The 17,137-nt window shown below is 51.4% G+C and overlaps 5 protein-coding genes across 5 annotated transcripts; 3 read left to right on the forward strand and 2 right to left on the reverse strand.

Moving 5' to 3' along the window:
- Nucleotides 1–298: 298 nt before the first annotated feature.
- Nucleotides 299–1,514, forward strand: V8C40DRAFT_260557 (uracil-DNA glycosylase; the record flags this gene model as incomplete). The annotated part of the gene is made up of 2 exons (XM_083219156.1): nucleotides 299–651; nucleotides 704–1,514. 2 exons carry the CDS (start codon nucleotides 299–301, stop codon nucleotides 1,512–1,514), a joined length of 1,164 nt encoding a protein of 387 aa, XP_083079235.1.
- A 2,309-nt stretch (nucleotides 1,515–3,823) lies between these two features.
- Nucleotides 3,824–8,372, forward strand: V8C40DRAFT_230281 (DUF1708 domain-containing protein). The gene is made up of 6 exons (XM_083212672.1): nucleotides 3,824–4,543; nucleotides 4,636–4,781; nucleotides 4,831–4,924; nucleotides 4,995–5,223; nucleotides 5,298–7,537; nucleotides 7,606–8,372. The coding sequence occupies exons 1-6, from the start codon at nucleotides 4,366–4,368 to the stop codon at nucleotides 7,695–7,697; spliced, it is 2,979 nt and encodes a 992-aa protein (XP_083079236.1). The 5' UTR covers nucleotides 3,824–4,365; the 3' UTR covers nucleotides 7,698–8,372.
- Nucleotides 8,373–10,262: 1,890 nt separating this feature from the next.
- V8C40DRAFT_11564 (uncharacterized protein) lies at nucleotides 10,263–11,970 on the reverse strand. The gene is made up of 2 exons (XM_083210853.1): nucleotides 11,254–11,970; nucleotides 10,263–11,099 (listed from the first exon to the last, which is right to left on the reverse strand). Exons 1-2 carry the CDS (start codon nucleotides 11,378–11,380, stop codon nucleotides 10,555–10,557), a joined length of 672 nt encoding a protein of 223 aa, XP_083079237.1. The 5' UTR covers nucleotides 11,381–11,970; the 3' UTR covers nucleotides 10,263–10,554.
- On the forward strand, nucleotides 11,457–15,317 carry V8C40DRAFT_230287 (alanine--tRNA ligase). The gene is made up of 3 exons (XM_083212673.1): nucleotides 11,457–11,854; nucleotides 12,141–14,752; nucleotides 14,847–15,317. The coding sequence occupies exons 1-3, from the start codon at nucleotides 11,533–11,535 to the stop codon at nucleotides 15,021–15,023; spliced, it is 3,111 nt and encodes a 1,036-aa protein (XP_083079238.1). The 5' UTR covers nucleotides 11,457–11,532; the 3' UTR covers nucleotides 15,024–15,317.
- On the reverse strand, nucleotides 15,221–16,973 carry V8C40DRAFT_230289 (type II protein arginine methyltransferase). The gene is made up of 3 exons (XM_083212674.1): nucleotides 16,635–16,973; nucleotides 15,573–16,549; nucleotides 15,221–15,504 (listed from the first exon to the last, which is right to left on the reverse strand). The coding sequence occupies exons 1-3, from the start codon at nucleotides 16,948–16,950 to the stop codon at nucleotides 15,295–15,297; spliced, it is 1,503 nt and encodes a 500-aa protein (XP_083079239.1). The 5' UTR covers nucleotides 16,951–16,973; the 3' UTR covers nucleotides 15,221–15,294.
- Between the last annotated feature and the right edge of the window lie 164 nt (nucleotides 16,974–17,137).

The following is a 17,137-nucleotide window of genomic DNA, read 5'->3' on the forward strand; positions in this document are numbered from 1 at the left end:
CTGCCCTAGCCCGCGTCGGAGGACGCGCTTCCTGGCAGCTTTTAACAGCCCAGCCATCTCTCAATTCCCGTCAAACATCTTGCACGCATCGGCTCCTTTAAAGCTCTTGGAAGTTCATCCCCTTTTTTCTGCTTCTTACAGACTCTATTCTTGTGCCACTCTCTTCAGCAATTGAATATTCCCTGTCAATTCCTTTCTTGTGGCTTCAATCGTCAGTCCGCCGGCAGTTGTTGCATATTCCCTCTTCCGACGACTCAGCCGCCCAACTCCACTTCTCCACAGCCTTCAATTCCGCACAATGTCGAATCTCAAGAGAAAAGCGGCCTCGACAGGCAACGAGACGGAGGCGAAGAAGACAAAGGCCAATGGCAGCATTGCTTCCTTCTTCGGGGCTGTTCCAAAGCCTGCCGGAACCAGTGCTATTTCTGCTTCTCCAGCCGCCAGGTTTGACAAGGCAAAATGGGTTGAAGGCTTGACTGCCGAGCAGAAGGAACTGCTCAAGCTCGAGATTGAAACTCTTCACGACAGCTGGCTTGCATTGCTCAAGGATGACGTGACCACTAAGGAATTTCTCGAATTGAAGAAGTTCCTAAACCGTGAGACGGCGGCTGGCAAGAAATGGTTCCCGCCAAAGGAGGACGTCTACTCCTGGTAAGTTGCCCCAATGGTCTTCTTCACATGTCATGTAGCCTAACATGCCCAGGTCTCGCCATACCCCATTCAACGAAGTCAAGGTCGTCATCGTCGGCCAAGACCCTTACCACAATGTGAACCAGGCTCACGGCATGGCCTTTTCCGTCCGACCGCCCACTCCGGCGCCGCCTTCGCTCAGAAATATGTACATTGCCTTGAAGAAGGATTACCCTAGTTTCGTCGAGCCAGCGAATAGGGGCGGACTGCTGATACCGTGGGCCGACCGAGGCGTATTGATGCTCAATACATGTCTTACTGTCCGTGCCCACGAGGCCAATTCACATGCCAATCGTGGCTGGGAGCGTTTCACACAAAAGGTTATCGATCTCGTCGCCCAGAAGCGGACACGAGGTGTCGTATTTATGGCATGGGGAACACCAGCGAGCAAGCGCGTACAAAAGGTGGACAAGCAACGCCATCTTGTGCTCCTCAGCGTTCACCCTAGTCCCCTCAGTGCATCTAGGGGATTCTTCGATTGTGGTCACTTCAAGTCGGCAAACGAGTGGCTCATTTCTCGATACGGTGACGATGGTGAGATTGACTGGGCTTTGAGACCTGACAACACGACCAAAAAGGTCATCAAAGAAGCTCCCAAGAAAGAGTCCAAAGAGGACACAGCAGCCACGAACGGAGAGGAAAAGAAGACAAAAGAGGAAGACTCAGAAGAAGACTCCTTGGAGAAGCCAAAGGGTGATGCAAAGACCAACGGCGAGTCCAAGGCAAAGAAGCCAGAAATCGACGATGACGAGGATGTCGATTCCGATGAAGAGGCGGCATTAGAAGAGGCCCTTAGAATTGCGGAAGAGAAGATCAAGAACTAAACAGCTTACCTAGAGCTATTGGGTGGGAATTCTACGAATCGAGGAAGAGCGACATGTTCATGACTTTTGTCAGTGTATTTACGAACTATAATGGCAACTCAGGTGACACTACTATTGGTAGCGTCGGCGGCGCGAGGTTTGGGACTCCAGATTGAATTACTTGTATAAGAAACGAAAATGATTTGAGACTGACAACTTACGGGGCTATCAAAAGAATACATTGTATCGAATTTTGTCCCAAGTGCTACTCTTGACGTCTTGTGGGACTTGAGGACGGAGGCAGGCAAGGGTTTAGCTGCCGAACAATTCATCATAATCTTCAGGGCTATAATGATTTCGCCTACGGGGCACGGGTTCTTCCATACACCATGCAAAATGCAGCTCTATATATCGGTAGGTATGGCGCTGGGTTATAGTATTTCGTAACTAAATCAGAGATAACCCAGCCAGAGATCCTAGGCAAGGCAGGCCGTTTATCTGATGTCAATTTCGTATTTGGATTATGAAGGGCGCGGTTAGCCGTCGCTTCGAACCGGCCAGCTATTCAGCACTCAGGGAATTTTATTCAATAGCTTCCCGCAGAGCCGGGACAATGGCTGGCCTCTCCCGCCATCAATTCCTTTTCCAAGCCTTGGTGACCAGGAACCCAGCAGGCAATAAAGCAGGGGGCTAAGGTAGCGTGAGGTAGCCAGCTGAACATCCCAGCCATCACGCTCCATACCCGAATAAGAGCTTCGAGGTGTAAGAGTATTTGGTGTGTATGTGTCAAAGCTAGCCTTCTCGGCAACGACAGCCTTGCCTGGGTGTTAATTACCCTCGCTTTGTAATAACAGCCGTCAATTATAGGGGCTATCTTCTTCCGGGGTACTATTCTGTCTTGTCAACGTTGATGTGGCCACCATCTACGATGCTCAATCTCAATCTCTTGAGTTGGAATACAGGCATTTCTACGCGTATGGACATACTAGCCTAAATCGTATACAACAGACGAAGATGTAAGTCAATTTACATCAAACGGCGTCTCTTGATAGGACGGGCAACTCGCGGCTTTGCACCAAGTAAGAAGCTGGCTGCTGACAGCCCTAATGGTAGGCTGAGAATTTGTTTCAAGAGATGCTAGCGCAAACAATCAAACAATATCGCCAGTGGCCCAAGCTTGCCCAATCCCTGGCTCGTATGATTTCATGTTTACGGAGCAAGATTCCCGCCCGAGTACTCGTACTTACATATGTACTCCGCATGGAGAAAGCTGTTCGCACCTTAGTAAGATCAGATACCCGACTCAGGCGCCGTAATATTGGGGCAAAGGTGCAAGTCTGAGACAGGACAAGATAAGCCGCCGTTAGACAAGTTGGTGTGCATGTGGCGCTGGCATTGCATCGTGGCTAGTTGCTGTAGCATGAGAGACAGTACTTGCATCTGCATGTGCCCAATCCAGCCTCACGAGGACAGTACGAGTAGTTACCTGTAAAAAACTTGAACACCCATGTACACACAAGTGATGGAGGTGATGAGCTTTTGTACGGAGCTCCAGCTGGGACGCCCAATGGTCTGGCTTCATTTAAATTTCAGGGTTAGGCCGTCCGCTGGCTCCCGGGGCAGCCATGTTTGGCGCCCAGCAAGTACTGGTACTCGCAAGTTTTTGACAGAACTGGGCATCCGCCGCCAAGGTACAAGCATCATCTCTGTTCGCTACGGCGTAAAGGCCATTCAAAGTGGTCATAGCAACCCCCACCATTGTCTCGGCGAAGGCTGAAGCCACTACCGTCTCCAGGCACAAGTACCGGTACTTGTTGCGATGCAGCTCCACCAAGCGTTCGTCTCTATCGTATCGCATCGCATCAACATGTCATGGAATCATCAATACGTGTCAATACTTTCTGCATGTATGTAGGCACATGCATCGACAATGGAGTGGCACCTTGCGCTATCAGACTATCAGGTACGGTACAACGCACCACGGCCAATCGCCCAAGTCTTGGCCCGGCACCAAACATCCATGCCAGCAGGACAGGAACAGAGCCCAATTGGGCCTTTGTGACATCAAGGTAACCAACACCGACTGTGATGCTAAACCAAATCAACCAGCACAACCACTCACTGCAGTTGGCCTGCCGGCAGTAGCTTCGATGCCCGCCGTGCCCAAGCAAAGTACCTTTCCGCAGTGACTTCGCCGGGTGAGTACCTGGCCCCAGCTGGCGCACTCGCGCGCTTCCCACCAGACAATTTAGCATCTAATCTTAGTCGCATAAAGACCCGTAGACTGGCCCCTGGTCTGGTCGCTGGTCTGGTCGTGTCGCGCCCCTGAAAGGCAGACGAGCAAAAAGATTCCCACCATCTTCTTCGCCATCGCAAACAAGCGAAATCATCCTCTTCTTCAGTGTGCGGGACGGCGTCCCTTCTTGAGGAATCGTGATCACGCCTTTTGTGTGCGCGCTGGCTGCTTCCCCTCGTTGAAAGCTTCACTTCATCTGAGCCTTCAACAAGTGCCCCTCCTTTCTTTCGTTTCTCTCTGTCGCCTTTGTTTCTTATTCAACCTACCCACACACTTATACGACATTCGCAGCGCGAATTGATTGCCTTCTTCTTCTCTCCATTTCCATTGTCGAGGTCGGTGGTGTGATTGGCTTCTCGGCAGGCTCACATCGCTTCGCCTGGGCCCTTCTCCCCAGACTCGGCTTTGCTTTTTTCTACTTCTTCTGTCTGCAGGCTATAATCCACCGCTTCTTGACAAGCTGGAATCTGGCAGCAGCAGCAGCAGCTTCCTAACAGCATATTTCTTTCCTTGAATGATTTATGCCAATCGTTGCATCGACAGCCCATTCTCCAGTCGCTGATAGAATTGCCCAAAATGCCTGGCATCTTCTCTCGTCGCAAGAAGGACGCAAAGTCCAAGAAGAACGGACTCGACGACGCAGATTTACTTCCGCAGAAGAAACAATGGGACGATGCTTGGACCCGCAAGACGGTTGAGCCCGAGGAGATTCGAGAGCTTCTGCACGGCTGCTGCGAAGAGCTCAAGTCGCGAGGTAGGCCGTTCACCAACGCTGGACGTTGGGCAGCTTGTCACGATTCTGGTGATTCTTTGCACATTTACCTTTGACTAACGATTGCGCTGCAGGCCTCGATCATCCATTCTTCCTGCTTCCTTTCCGACCGACATCGAACCCCAGCGCCGTTCGCACGTTTGTTCGAAACTTCTTCAGCCAAGACCCTCCGATTAGCGGGGAGATGCTGCTCCAGGAGCTGCGCATGACAGAGCCCATGGTACGTATCTATGTTTGCATGGCAAAGTGAATTGCTCACAAAAGTGCAGGTCATCTCGGGAGTGGTAAAATGGTGCTGGAGCCGTCTTCACGGAGGCCTCGTTGGCTGGGATGCGTATGAATTGTTCAAGGTTGGAGAACGAGGTATGTGATAGGGACTACTAATAAGCATTTACGGTTACATGCGGGTGCTGACTTTCTGGTGCTACCCAAGACTCCAACATGGCCCGCGATTCCTTCAAAACCTTCATTCCCCTCAGCGTGGAAAATGCGGCGCGCCAGCAGATAATCTTCGATTTCTTTGGCCTGATAGCGGCAGTCGCAGCTCATGGCAAGAACAATGGCTTTGGTGGGCGCAAGCTGTCTCGTATGGCCTCGTGGTGGGCCTTTGACCACAATGATACTGGTAAAGGTTTCGACGGTGGTTATGGGGCATGGCTTAGGTACGACGACGATCTGCCAACTCTGAATACGGAATATCGCTGGAGCTTCATACTAATATTTCTTGCGCTTGCAGTGCTGCCGATGCCACCAGTCATCTCTTTTTCGCTTATCTGAGGTCGCTTTCCCCTGAGCAGAACCCCACAGGAATCACCATGCTGCCCAGGTCCCTCCAGAAGCTGCTCCAGGAAACCGAGTATCCTCCGCAGAGGCCGGAACTACTTTTGGTCAAGACCAAGAAGGTGGTCATGATTGTTGACACAGTTTCCCCAACCCCGTTCGCCTTGTTGCGCCGAGCAAACCACTTTCAGTATCGTGACTCCGATAGCGAACTCCAGGAATTTTCCAGCTACGAAGACCCAGTGCAGGCACTAACAGACGAATGCCAGCGAGTCCTCAAGGCAATCTCATCGGCTAATCAGTCACAAGCGTCGAGCGTCAAAGTGTCTACGAGCTTACGAGATGCCTCTTGGTCTCGATTCGAGGATATTGGATTCGCCAGCTCCCTGGAGGAGGAAGACGATGACGAAGGAAGCGTCGTGCCAAAGAGAAACCAACAGCTCAAACAGTTCCAGGGTCTCCGCAACAGCCCTCTCTCCGGCGGCAACGGATTGGCACGCCCGACTACGCCTTCGTGGGCTGACTTTTTGTCGGCCGGTTTTGTTGACGATAACCAATCAAGGCCCAACTACCTGCTGCCTCCCGACAAAATTCTCCCTCCACTGTCGCCAGATAGCCGTCAACACAGCTCGCAATCTCATAACCCAAGGCTCGAGAGCGAACGTGATGTTGAGCCTGGAGAGCTCGCAAGTATTAGGGTTATCGACCTGGACGACGCTTTTTGGTGGGTGTGGATGACCAGTCTTGCACCAGAGGAGACCCCCGAACGCAAGTCGGCTTTTGGCAGATGCGCTGTTGTTGAGACTTCCATCCGTGGTTGCCGCTGGCTTGTTGTGGAGGAGATCATCGCAGGAGCAGCTCCCGACGCTCAAGAGGGAGCCTATATTGCGGAAAAGAAGGGATTGTTTTCATGGACGAAGCGCTCCAAGACCGTCTCACGACGCAAGAAGTCTCTTGACAAGAATGACAAGACCACAACCGCCAACGCCAACGATAGCAAGGCCAGCATTGGCCCGGATGCTCATGCTAGAGTCCAGGCAAAGGCTGCCCAGCTAAGAGCTCAGCAGGACCGAGAGGAGAACCGCCCGGCACCTGTTGTTCGCCGCGGCCGCACAGATGCCGAGTTGATGGCTGAAAAGACTAATAGTGTTATGACCCTTCAGCCCCATATTCTGGGCGAGGCCTCCTCAGCCATGAAGTGGGTTAAGAAGTACGACAAGGGCACCATCAAGGATATGTACATGGCCAACGACAACGCGGGTCGAGGAAACGCAGTTCCCGAACCTACCGAAAACCACGAAACTTCCAGTGACAATCTTCCCTCGCCCGCAGTGCCTCCCAAAGATACTCTTTTGACACCGGCCGCCTCACCTTTGCCCCATGGACACTCTGCCTTATCATTGGTTCCCGAGAATGTTTTGGAAGAGGCGCGATCTCGCTCTCCTCTCCCGGAGCAGGCTCAAACTCCTGTATCTGCTACTCCTGAGCAGCCAAAGGCAGAGCCCAGCCTGCCAACGCCGCCCAAAGAAGAGCCCGCTGCCCGGGTTACGTCGCCTACCTTTAATGGCAAGCCCTCGTCATTCGATGCTCCACGGAGTCCCGAACCAAAACAACAGAAGGGTGGCTTCTTGAAGATCTTTGGCCGCAAGAAGCGTGCTTCCAAGAATCTGGAAAGCGTTAAGACTGATTTGAACAAGATGCTTGAGCAGAACGCTGGCAAGAAATCTATGGAGAAGCCAATGGCCAGTCCTGCCGTTGTCTCCCCAATTGAGCAAGAACCGGACACGCCAGCAGACGGAGAGCCGATCTACGAGCCAATTTACGACCAGCCAGCTGACGATGATGCTGCAAACGATGATGCCCCCGATCAACCAGAACCTGAGCACGATTTCTCAAATTTTAATCAAGGCCCTCTGGATGATGTGCCGGCCTTTGTCCCAGAAGACGATGATGAGGATGAATATGAGGATGCGGTGCCACCACCGATTGCTCGTCCTGCCCCCAAGTTTCCCTCGAAGCTGCCCGTGAAGGAAGCAACTCCTGCTCCTCCTGCGAAAGAAGGACTCCCTGCTGGAATTAGCCCAGGCATTCAGGACCGTTTTGCCCAGCTCCGCAAGAATGCGGCCGAGCGAACATCTTCCCGCCCAGATGACTTTCCCAAGCCCGCAAAGACTGAAGGCGAGGATGGAGAAGAGAGTACGTACTGACGACGATCCCCCCCTGGGCTATATCACTGGGCGTGCAATATACTGACTTTTCTGCAGCCATCGAATCTCGTGTCGCTCGCATCAAAGCCCGAGTCGCCGAGCTCACCGGCAACATGGAGGGCACATCAGTTCCTCTCCGTAATAACTGAGCGAACAAGCTAAAGCGCTTCAATCCGCCCGATTTCTTGTTACCAATAATTCTTCTCGTTACTATTTCTGCCGCAATTTGATACCACTCGTCGTCATTTTCCCTTGATCGCAACCAGAGATACGATGCAATGTGCAGCGTTTCATTTTTAATACTAGTCCATTCTCTCTCTTTGTCTCTCTTCCTATCTTTATCCCATCTTTTATTTCTTTCAGACTTCTGTATGATACCACCCCAAAAATAGGAGGCGAGTGTGGGGAACGTCCAAGCAAGTCGACATGGGATTTCAGCTTTTTCATATTACTACGCACGACTTTGATCATCTTTACACACAAAAAAAATTAACGTTGAAAGGGTCTATGCGTATGGAATTCGGAACCTGTCTTTGGCGTTACCCTCTCCTTCCTCTATCTACCTGCCGTTTTGATCCGGGATAAAACTGTCTGTCATATTTCCCTATTTTCTTTTTTCTCAATTCTTTTTTTTCCGCCGAGTTTTCTTGATTTTGTCCTGTCCTCAAAAAGAAGAGCGTTGGAGGGTTCCATATGGAGATGAAAGATGATGAATGTCGTTTGATACATAGTCCCTCGAGGTTTTGAAGTCTGATATAGAACCTGAAAATGCAAGAAATACTACTCGTGCTTTTATACTTTTTTACTAACATGCGTGACTGGACTTTGAGCATTGTTGTGATGTATATATTAGGGGGGCATTGCTATTCCTTGTCTGCTCATGCAAAGGTAGATACTTGTCTCCAGTTGAGTTCATGCTATGGAGGGAGAGCAAAGTGATGAAAAGAGAAGGAAAAGAATCAAGCTTCTTGCGAGAATAAATAGAATTTAAGCGGTGAAATAATAGCGGTAGAGTAAATACGGCAGAAACAAGAGTGCCTTGACTTCAATAAGTTCAGTTGGCAGCTGGCGGCAACTGGAAGAATGTCACACGATACCAATTGCCCTTCTTTTCTCCTATAAAGCCCTTTTCCTCTTCCTCCTCTTCTTCTTCCTCTCTTTCTTCCTCTTTCTTCCTCTTTTTTTCATCCTTGTTCGTACATTCGTGGCATACTCTTCCTTCTCTGTCGACGTGATAGGTACTTCTTTCTACATATCTCCGTCAATCACCGTCTGCAAACAAACACCACCATGCCGATAAGCAACTCTCAAAAAGGCGCCGACGATGACACGAAAGTATCTCCTGCTCGCCTGCTCCCACACGATGACCCGTGCCCAAACCCGCAGTTACCTCCTTTGAGGATCGAATTTCACAATCCATATGTCTCACAACAAGGAGGTCGGCATGAAATATTTTACGCTTCTGTTATTACGGCCTACTAGGAGCAGGCTACAAACATGACGCAAATTGACCAGATCGAATATCTGGGCTTAATTAGGGCTAAACATTTCATGATGTCTAGTAAAACTATGCGAGGACCTACTCATCACCCTCTTTATTCGAAGCTACAGAATGAGCCTACATGGGCTAAATTTGTTTTTCTATCGGCGCTTTACCCAGAGATCCAAGATATCAAAGGACATCCAACACCATTTCAACAGCAAATGATATCAGTATTTAAATCCCTTGAGATCGGAGTTGACTATGAAGGCTATTTGTTATACACACCCAACCCTCAGCGCGATGACCATCAAGACAAAGTATTGTCGTCACCATCATCTGCTCCTTACCCCGATCTGCTAAACACAATATCAACTATGCAAAATGCAATTACGAAGTTGGACGAGAAACTTGACGCAACAAGAGAGGAGATGAGACAGCAACGCGAACAACACGAGCAGCACGAGAAAACTATGCAAAATGCAATTATGAGTCTGAATGAGAAGTTTGACGCATTGAGAGAGGAAATGGGACAGCAAGGCGAGGAGTCGAAACAAAAGTTCAGAACAGGAATCGAAAGAATCCTTCAGCTATACTCCTGAAATGTGCCGAAGTTGTCGATGCTGCACGCAATAACGATATGACGGCGATCAAGTCGGAAAATGCGTCGACGACATCTGCAATAGAGTCATATATGGAAGGCGGTAGTCGGACATCGACTTGAGAGTGCTGCCGGAATTGGAATTGGTGATCAAATCGTTGATCCGTCAAGCGGTCAACTTTTACTTGAATCACACTCTTCTCTTGCATCTGACCTGAGGGATCAACTTTCTTTTGCTTTTGCTATAAAAAGGGGCGTTACGGGTATAGGAGGTTTCCGTAGGATTGGGCAATGGTAGTATGAAAATAATAACAGTCATGATGGTTTTTTAAAAGAGACCGCTGTCTCAAAGCGAATGAAAGCAAAAGTGATTACTTGCTATCGTAGCTGTTTTATGCTCTCATCGTCAATTAAAGTATATATTCAGCAAGGGGGTGGTGTATAAGGGCGATAGCTTAGTAACAGCAGAGAGAGTTTTCATCATGTTTTCTAGCTTCATTGATGTGATTCAGTTCCCAACTAGTACCTTCTGCAGTGATGAAGCAATAGGACATGATGTTGGAGAACGAAGTTAATAGATACCGGTGAATTGAGTGACGTTTAAGGCTTTTGAGATGCTATTAAAGGCAAGGATGAGGTTTCGGGCGCCCCGGAATGGCAAATAATGCGTATTTACTACGGATAACAATATCCTAATAGATGGTAGTCAATGTACAGATTTTGGCGCTGAAGCCTCTTCAAAAGGCAGAAATGGAAAGGAAGCCAACTTGCTAAACGCCGCCGACGAAGAAAAAGAAAGAATCAAGACAAAAAACCAAGTAAAAGCCAATGAAGCAAACTCCCAGAATATTGAACCCTCGGGTATAATGCACGTATATCGTCACTCGCTGCGGATCAGTCATCTTTGGTCTTGCACTCGTACTCGTTAATCAACCTCCATGGCATCGCACGGATCGTCCACGTGGAAGAACGGAGCTGGCGCAGGGTCGCTGCGCGGCATCGTTATGGCGGGGGTCTGGAAGTATGTCTGAGACGCCATCTGAGGCGGCATGACATTGTTGGGTATCTCGTCGGGCTTGACTATCTTCTTCTGCTCCTCTCTCGCTCGATGTCGGGATTCGATGATGGCTCTGCGCACGCTGTCCTTTTCTTCGGGCACAGAGAGAGACTTTGGATCGCTGTAGAGGACCAACTGCATGCCAGCCAGCTCTCCTTCGTCGTTGGCCAGGATGTGGCGCGGGATGCGGTTCTCACGCAGATGCTTCTCAATGTCTGGCAGGAAGACGAGCTTGCCGTCGTCGTTTTCGCTGTCTGAGGAGAGCTCGGCATCCAGATCGTAGATGTACACTTTGTGCTTGGAATCGTCGACTTGCATCGTCTCGTTCTCATCCGACGTCGGCTTGGGGCATGTTGACGATGCGGTGGCAATGGCCGGTGTTTCGGCCTTGACGTGGAGCTTGGACTTTGGCTCTGTCACAGGCGGTTAGCGAATTGACCGCTTACGGAGGTGGTTGGAATGCATTGGGCCGCCTCAACGTAAAAAAGACAAGAAAAAGAAAAAGAAACAACAAGACGAAGTAAAAGAGAATAAAAGAGAATTAACCAGATCAGCTGCAGATCTCACCTATATTGAGCCGGCTGAGGCGCTTCGACAGGCGCTCGCGATCCGAGTCGAGCGTCTCGGCCTTCCTCTTGCGCCGCTGCCTCTCCATAGTGAGGATGATGCCTGGCGCGGGCGCGGTCCCCAGCATTGTATGTTTGGTCTGTTTGTTCCGTTCCGCCCTGCTTAGCCGAGCCGAATTGGAGAACAAGAAAAAAGAGTCAAACTGTTACGGAATGCCGCCGTTCAAACTAACTCGCCGATTGCATTGAAGCCCTGCCCGTGTGACTCCCGTCTGTGCTGATGCGGACGCTGGCAAGGTCGCGGCTACAGTGCAGCAGCTCGGCCAGAAGCGGGCGACAGACGTCCTTTGTAGGCTTGAGTCACTCTTGTAGAAGTTTCTACAAAACCCACCCGCCACAACCCCGCCGATTGCTCTCCGAAGCATCGCATCTGCACCCTCGCCTTCGTCTTCGCCTCTGCCTTCGCACTTTTGCAACCACGCGCGCTGCTCTCCAGCCAAGACTCCAGAACCAGACTTTTGCAAGCATGGCGGGCAACTGGCCCGAGGCGCAGGTGCGCAAGACTTTTTTCGACTTTTTCGAGCAGAGGGGCCACACGCTGGGTAAGTAGTGAAAAAAATATTGAGCCGTTGGACAGGCATCGCCATCACCCCTCCAGAGTGGCGGGGTTGACTCGGCCTTGGGGAAATGAGGATGCGTCAACTCGCGATGGGCCGCAACGACAGAAACAAGATGCTGGTTGATTGTCTGCAATGCTTGATGTCAATCTCGTCTCTTTTTCATCGATTCCATTGCCTACTCTACATCATTCATCCTATCGCGGCGAGCCATCCATCGTCACCAAAACTATGACTGACACATGCTGATATTTTTTTTTCTTCTTCGCAGTACCCTCTGGCTCCGTCGTCCCTCACAATGACCCGACCCTGCTCTTCACCAATGCGGGTATGAACCAGTTCAAGCCCATCTTCCTGGGCACCGTCAACAAGTCCGACCCCATGAGCAACCTCAAGCGCGCCGTCGACACCCAAAAGGTCATCCGCGCTGGTGGCAAACACAACGATCTCGACGATGTCGGCAAGGACAGCTACCACCACACATTTTTCGAGATGCTTGGTAACTGGTCATTCGGCGACTACTTCAAGAAGGATGCCATCGAGATGGCGTGGGAGCTCCTGACCAAGGTCTATGGCCTTGATCCTACTCGGCTCTACGTCACATATTTCGAAGGCAACCCGGCTCTCAACCTCGAACCCGATCTGGAGGCCAAGGACTTTTGGCTCAAGACTGGTGTACCCGAGGATCACATCATTCCTGGAAACATGAAGGACAACTTCTGGGAGATGGGTGACCAGGGTCCCTGTGGCCCTTGTTCCGAAGTCCACTACGACAAGATTGGAGGACGCAACGCCGCCAGCCTCGTCAACATGGACGATCCCATGGTTGTCGAAATCTGGAACCTCGTTTTCATGCAATTCGACCGACAAAAGGACGGCAGCCTCAAGCCCCTGCCTGCCAAGCACATCGATACCGGTATGGGTTTCGAGCGCTTGGTCTCTGCCCTCCAGGATACCGCCTCCAACTACGCCACCGATGTCTTTACTCCTCTGTTCAAGAAGATTGAGGAAGTCACTGCCGCAAGACCTTATACCGACAAGTACGGCGCCGACGACGTCGACGGTATTGACACTGCCTACCGAGTTGTCGCAGACCACATCCGAACCATGTCGTTCGCCATCACAGACGGTGCCGTGCCCAACAACGACGGCCGCGGCTATGTCATTCGACGAATCCTCCGACGTGGTGTCCGATATGCCCGCAAGTACCTTAATGCCGAGATTGGCTCATTCTTCTCCAAGATTCTGCCTGCCCTTGTTGAACAGATGGGCGAGCAGTTCCCTGACCTCGCCAAGAAGCAGGGAGACATCAAGGAGATCCTCGACGAGGAAGAGGAGGCCTTCTCCCGAACTCTGGACCGCGGTGAGGCCCAGTTTGAGAGATATGCTGCCAAGGCCGCCAAGGACGGCGTCAAGAAGCTGGAGGGAGATGTCGTCTGGAGACTCTACGACACCTTTGGCTTCCCTGTCGACTTGACCAAGCTGATGGCTGAGGAGCGAAATCTGGACATTGATGAGGATGAGGTTGCCGTTGCCCGTGAAAAGGCTAGAGAGGCTAGCAAGGCCGTCAAGGATTCAGTGCAGACTTTTGCCAAGCTTGATGTTCACAAGATCGCCGAGCTCGACTCAGAGCTCAAGGTCGCAAGGACAAACGACGATGCCAAATACCTCAGGGGCGACAGCAAGGGCAAGGTTCAGTACATCTTTGATGGCCAGGCTTTCGTCAAGTCAACCAAGGATATCCCTGCCAACACCGCCATTGGCGTCTTGCTCGACAAGACCAACTTTTACGCAGAGTCTGGTGGTCAGATTGCCGACACCGGCCGCATCGTCATTGACGATGTCGTCGAGTTCAAGGTCATGGATGTCCAAGACTTTGGCGGATATGTCCTCCACAGCGGTTACATTGAGTACGGAGTGCTTTCTGCCGACGATGAAGTCATTTGCGAGTACGATGAGCTTCGCCGTTCACCTATCCGTAACAACCACACGGGTACACATATTCTCAACCACTCTTTGAGAGAGGTGCTTGGTGAAGACGTCAACCAGAAGGGTTCCCTGGTGGACAATGACAAGCTGCGTTTTGACTTTTCACACAAGACTCAGGTCAAGCTTGATGAGCTGAAGAAGATTGAGGAGCTCTCAAATAAGTACATCCGCGCAAACTCCAAGATCTTCTCCAAGGAAGTGGATCTCGACCTTGCGCTCAAGATTGAGGGCCTTCGTGCCGTCTTTGGCGAGACTTACCCTAACCCCGTGCGAGTTGTTTCCATCGGCATGGATGTCGATAAGCTGATTGAGGACCCCAAGAATGCCGAATGGAGAAAATACAGTGTCGAATTCTGCGGTGGCACCCACGTCGACCAGACCGGCTTGATCAAGGACCTCGTCATTGTCGAGGAGAGCGGCATCGCAAAGGGTATTCGTCGTATCATCGCATACACTGGCGAGGCTGCCCACCAGGTCCAGCGCGAGGCCCAGCTGTTTGAGCAGAAGCTGGTCGACCTTGAAGCCCTTCCCTTTGGCCCCGAGAAGGAGGCCCAGGTCAAGGCCGTCTCACAGGACCTTAGCCAGCTGGTCATCTCAACACTCACCAAGGATGAGTTCAACCAGCGTTTCCAGAAGATTGCCAACGCCGTCGTTGCCGAGCAGAAGAAGAAGCAAAAGGCGGAATCCAAGACCGCCGTCGACACCGTTGCCAAGCACTTTGAGGCTAACAAGGAGAGCCAATGGTTTGTTGGCCGACTCCCCATCAGCGCCAACGCCAAGGCTGTGGGCGAGGTCATCAAGCACTACCAGTCCAAGGACAAGTCAAAGTCTGTGTACTTGTTTGTCGGCAGCCCAGAGGAGGGCGCCGTTGCCCACGGAGTTTATGTCGGAACTGTAAGTCATTTTGTTGCCAACCCCTTTGCTATCATATTTCACGAGAGACAATATCATGATATGAACATTTCACTAACCTGGGATCTTTTTCTAGCATTTGTCCTCACAAGGTGTTACCGCTGAGCACTGGGCTGCCTCCGTGTCCGATGTCATCGGTGGTCGCTCAGGCGGCAAGGAGCCTTCCCGCCAGGGCCAGGGAACTCAGCCGGAGAAGATTGACGACGCTGTCGAGACTGCGCGGAAATGGCTGAGCGAGAAACTGAAACTGTAAAAAGTTTTGTGTATTATATAAAGGAGCATGATTTGTTTGTTGCCAAATTGAAGAAAAAAAAGAAGGTACATATGAAATTTGGGAGAATGGGTCTATTGGGTGATGGGATGGGCTATGGGTAAATAGGTAGCGCCAGATGAGTAGAATGATATGTCACAATTATTCATCTGAAAGTCGAATTGATAGATGTTGATTTTGTGCTTTTCAAATGCTCATAATTTGTATTGATACAAAGTCATCAAAGTTCGGTTGAGATGTCTATATACACTACTTATACAGTAACCATGACACTGGCGTTTCTATAATGCGACAGGAGAGGATTCTCTCCGCTCCGCGTCTCCGTGTCCTCGACATAGGCCCACCGCCGCATGAAATCTCCGTGGGACATGACGCGGGTCAACTTGCCGGTGATGGCCCGGTAAATGGCCTCGGTGATGTTGAAGTCTGTGGGGAAAAGAATGTCAAAGTACCCCTGGTGAACCTACATTTGTCCAAGCACGTTAGTCTACGCCCATAAAGTTTCTAATTTGAGACTGCTTTGGAACTTACAAGGGGGGTTGTGACGGGGACCATTCTTCGCTGGAAACGGGTCTGCACGACGGGAGCGTTGAGGCCCTTGATGGCCTGGGGGAGAGCATCGAAATCGGACGTGAGGAGACGGTGCGCGGGGAAGTACTTTTCCAGAACATCGAAGAATTGCATGAGCCTAGTGGGGATGAACTCGGCGTGGGAGAGGTTGGCGGCAAAGGGCATCTTGGTAGAAAGATAGCGGAGGAGAGGGTTGTGAGGATACGGCTTGGGATAGTTTCCGCCGGTGGCAGCGTGGCGGACGCGGAAGAATCTCGCCGCCAGGGGATCCAGCTCATGGACGTAAAACTCATAAAAGTCGCCGTCCCCGTCGATGAGCACGTGGCCCTGCAGCGGCTCCTCGGTGGTGACGTCGTACCGGATGCCGTCGTGGGAGAAGTTGTCAAAGACCTCCATGGCGAGGAAGAAGCACGGCGAGGGGACGTAGCGGTCCCACTCGAAGATGGACTTGTTGATGATCTCGACTTTATCTGCGTGCCCACGAGATTCGGCAGTCGAGAGGAGGTGGCGGTTCTGCATGGCGGCGAGGGAGGAGGAGATTTCGATAATGTTGAACTTTGTGCGGGCGTAGACTTGGGGGTCGGCGGCGCGGATGTAGTCAAGGATGTTGAGCATGAGGGTTCCTCGCCCGGCGCCCATCTCGAAGATGAGCAGGTCGTCGTAGGGATACGTCGTGAGGCGATAGTTTGAGACGAGGTACCGGGCAATGGCCTCGCCGTAGTATGGCCTGAAGAGCTCCGTGGGCGTGTGCCACAGCTGTCTCGTCGGGCTCTCGCCTTCTTTCTCGTCGAGCAGGTCTTCGAAGTCGGTGTATCGCTGGCCTAGCTCGGCCTGGAACTCTAGCTCGTCACGCATGGCATTGAAGTCGAAGGGCTCGCCTGGGCTGAAGATGACGGCCTCTTTGGAGAAATAACCATACGAGGGATTGTATAGACTGTCTGTGGTTTCGCCCATTGTCAGTCAGGCCTTTCCAAAATCTTCGCATGTGAGAGAGCGCATGAGGCAACACAACACAACACATACCGTCTATAAAATCCCGAAGCAGCATCTTTACTTTCCGGGGCCGCTCCGTCCTCTTCTTCAGCTCCTGCAGCGAGATATACGGATACTGCGCAAACTCTTCTCTTCGGTCCTCGGGCAGAATGTGCGTCCGCTGCTGCCAACGACTCTCGTTGGTCTTCATGCCGCGATCTATCGACGGTCTTGTGCCGATGCTGCGACTCGGCTGTCTTTGCCTGCTGGCCAAGCCACTGCGCAGGCCATTGCGCAGGCCTTGACATCCGCGAGGACGGTGTCGAAACAGCTGGCGGAATAGATGGGCCACAATGGGAGAATCCATGATGGCGAACGGTCACGATGCCTTCACAAGGTGAAATGTTTCTCGTCCCAATCAGGCGCTTGTAGCTATTAGCAGATCCCGCAGCTATGCCCGGAAAGTGGTTTGTTCCGAGTAGGGCTGCCCCGCGAGTTCTCGGTACGTACCTTTTTTCTTTTTTTGCGCTGCCGGCAGGGGATCGGCAATGACC

Source organism: Trichoderma camerunense (assembly GCF_050948025.1).
Source record: "Trichoderma camerunense strain CBS 138272 chromosome Unknown V8C40scaffold_1, whole genome shotgun sequence".
NCBI lineage: Eukaryota > Fungi > Ascomycota > Sordariomycetes > Hypocreales > Hypocreaceae > Trichoderma > Trichoderma camerunense.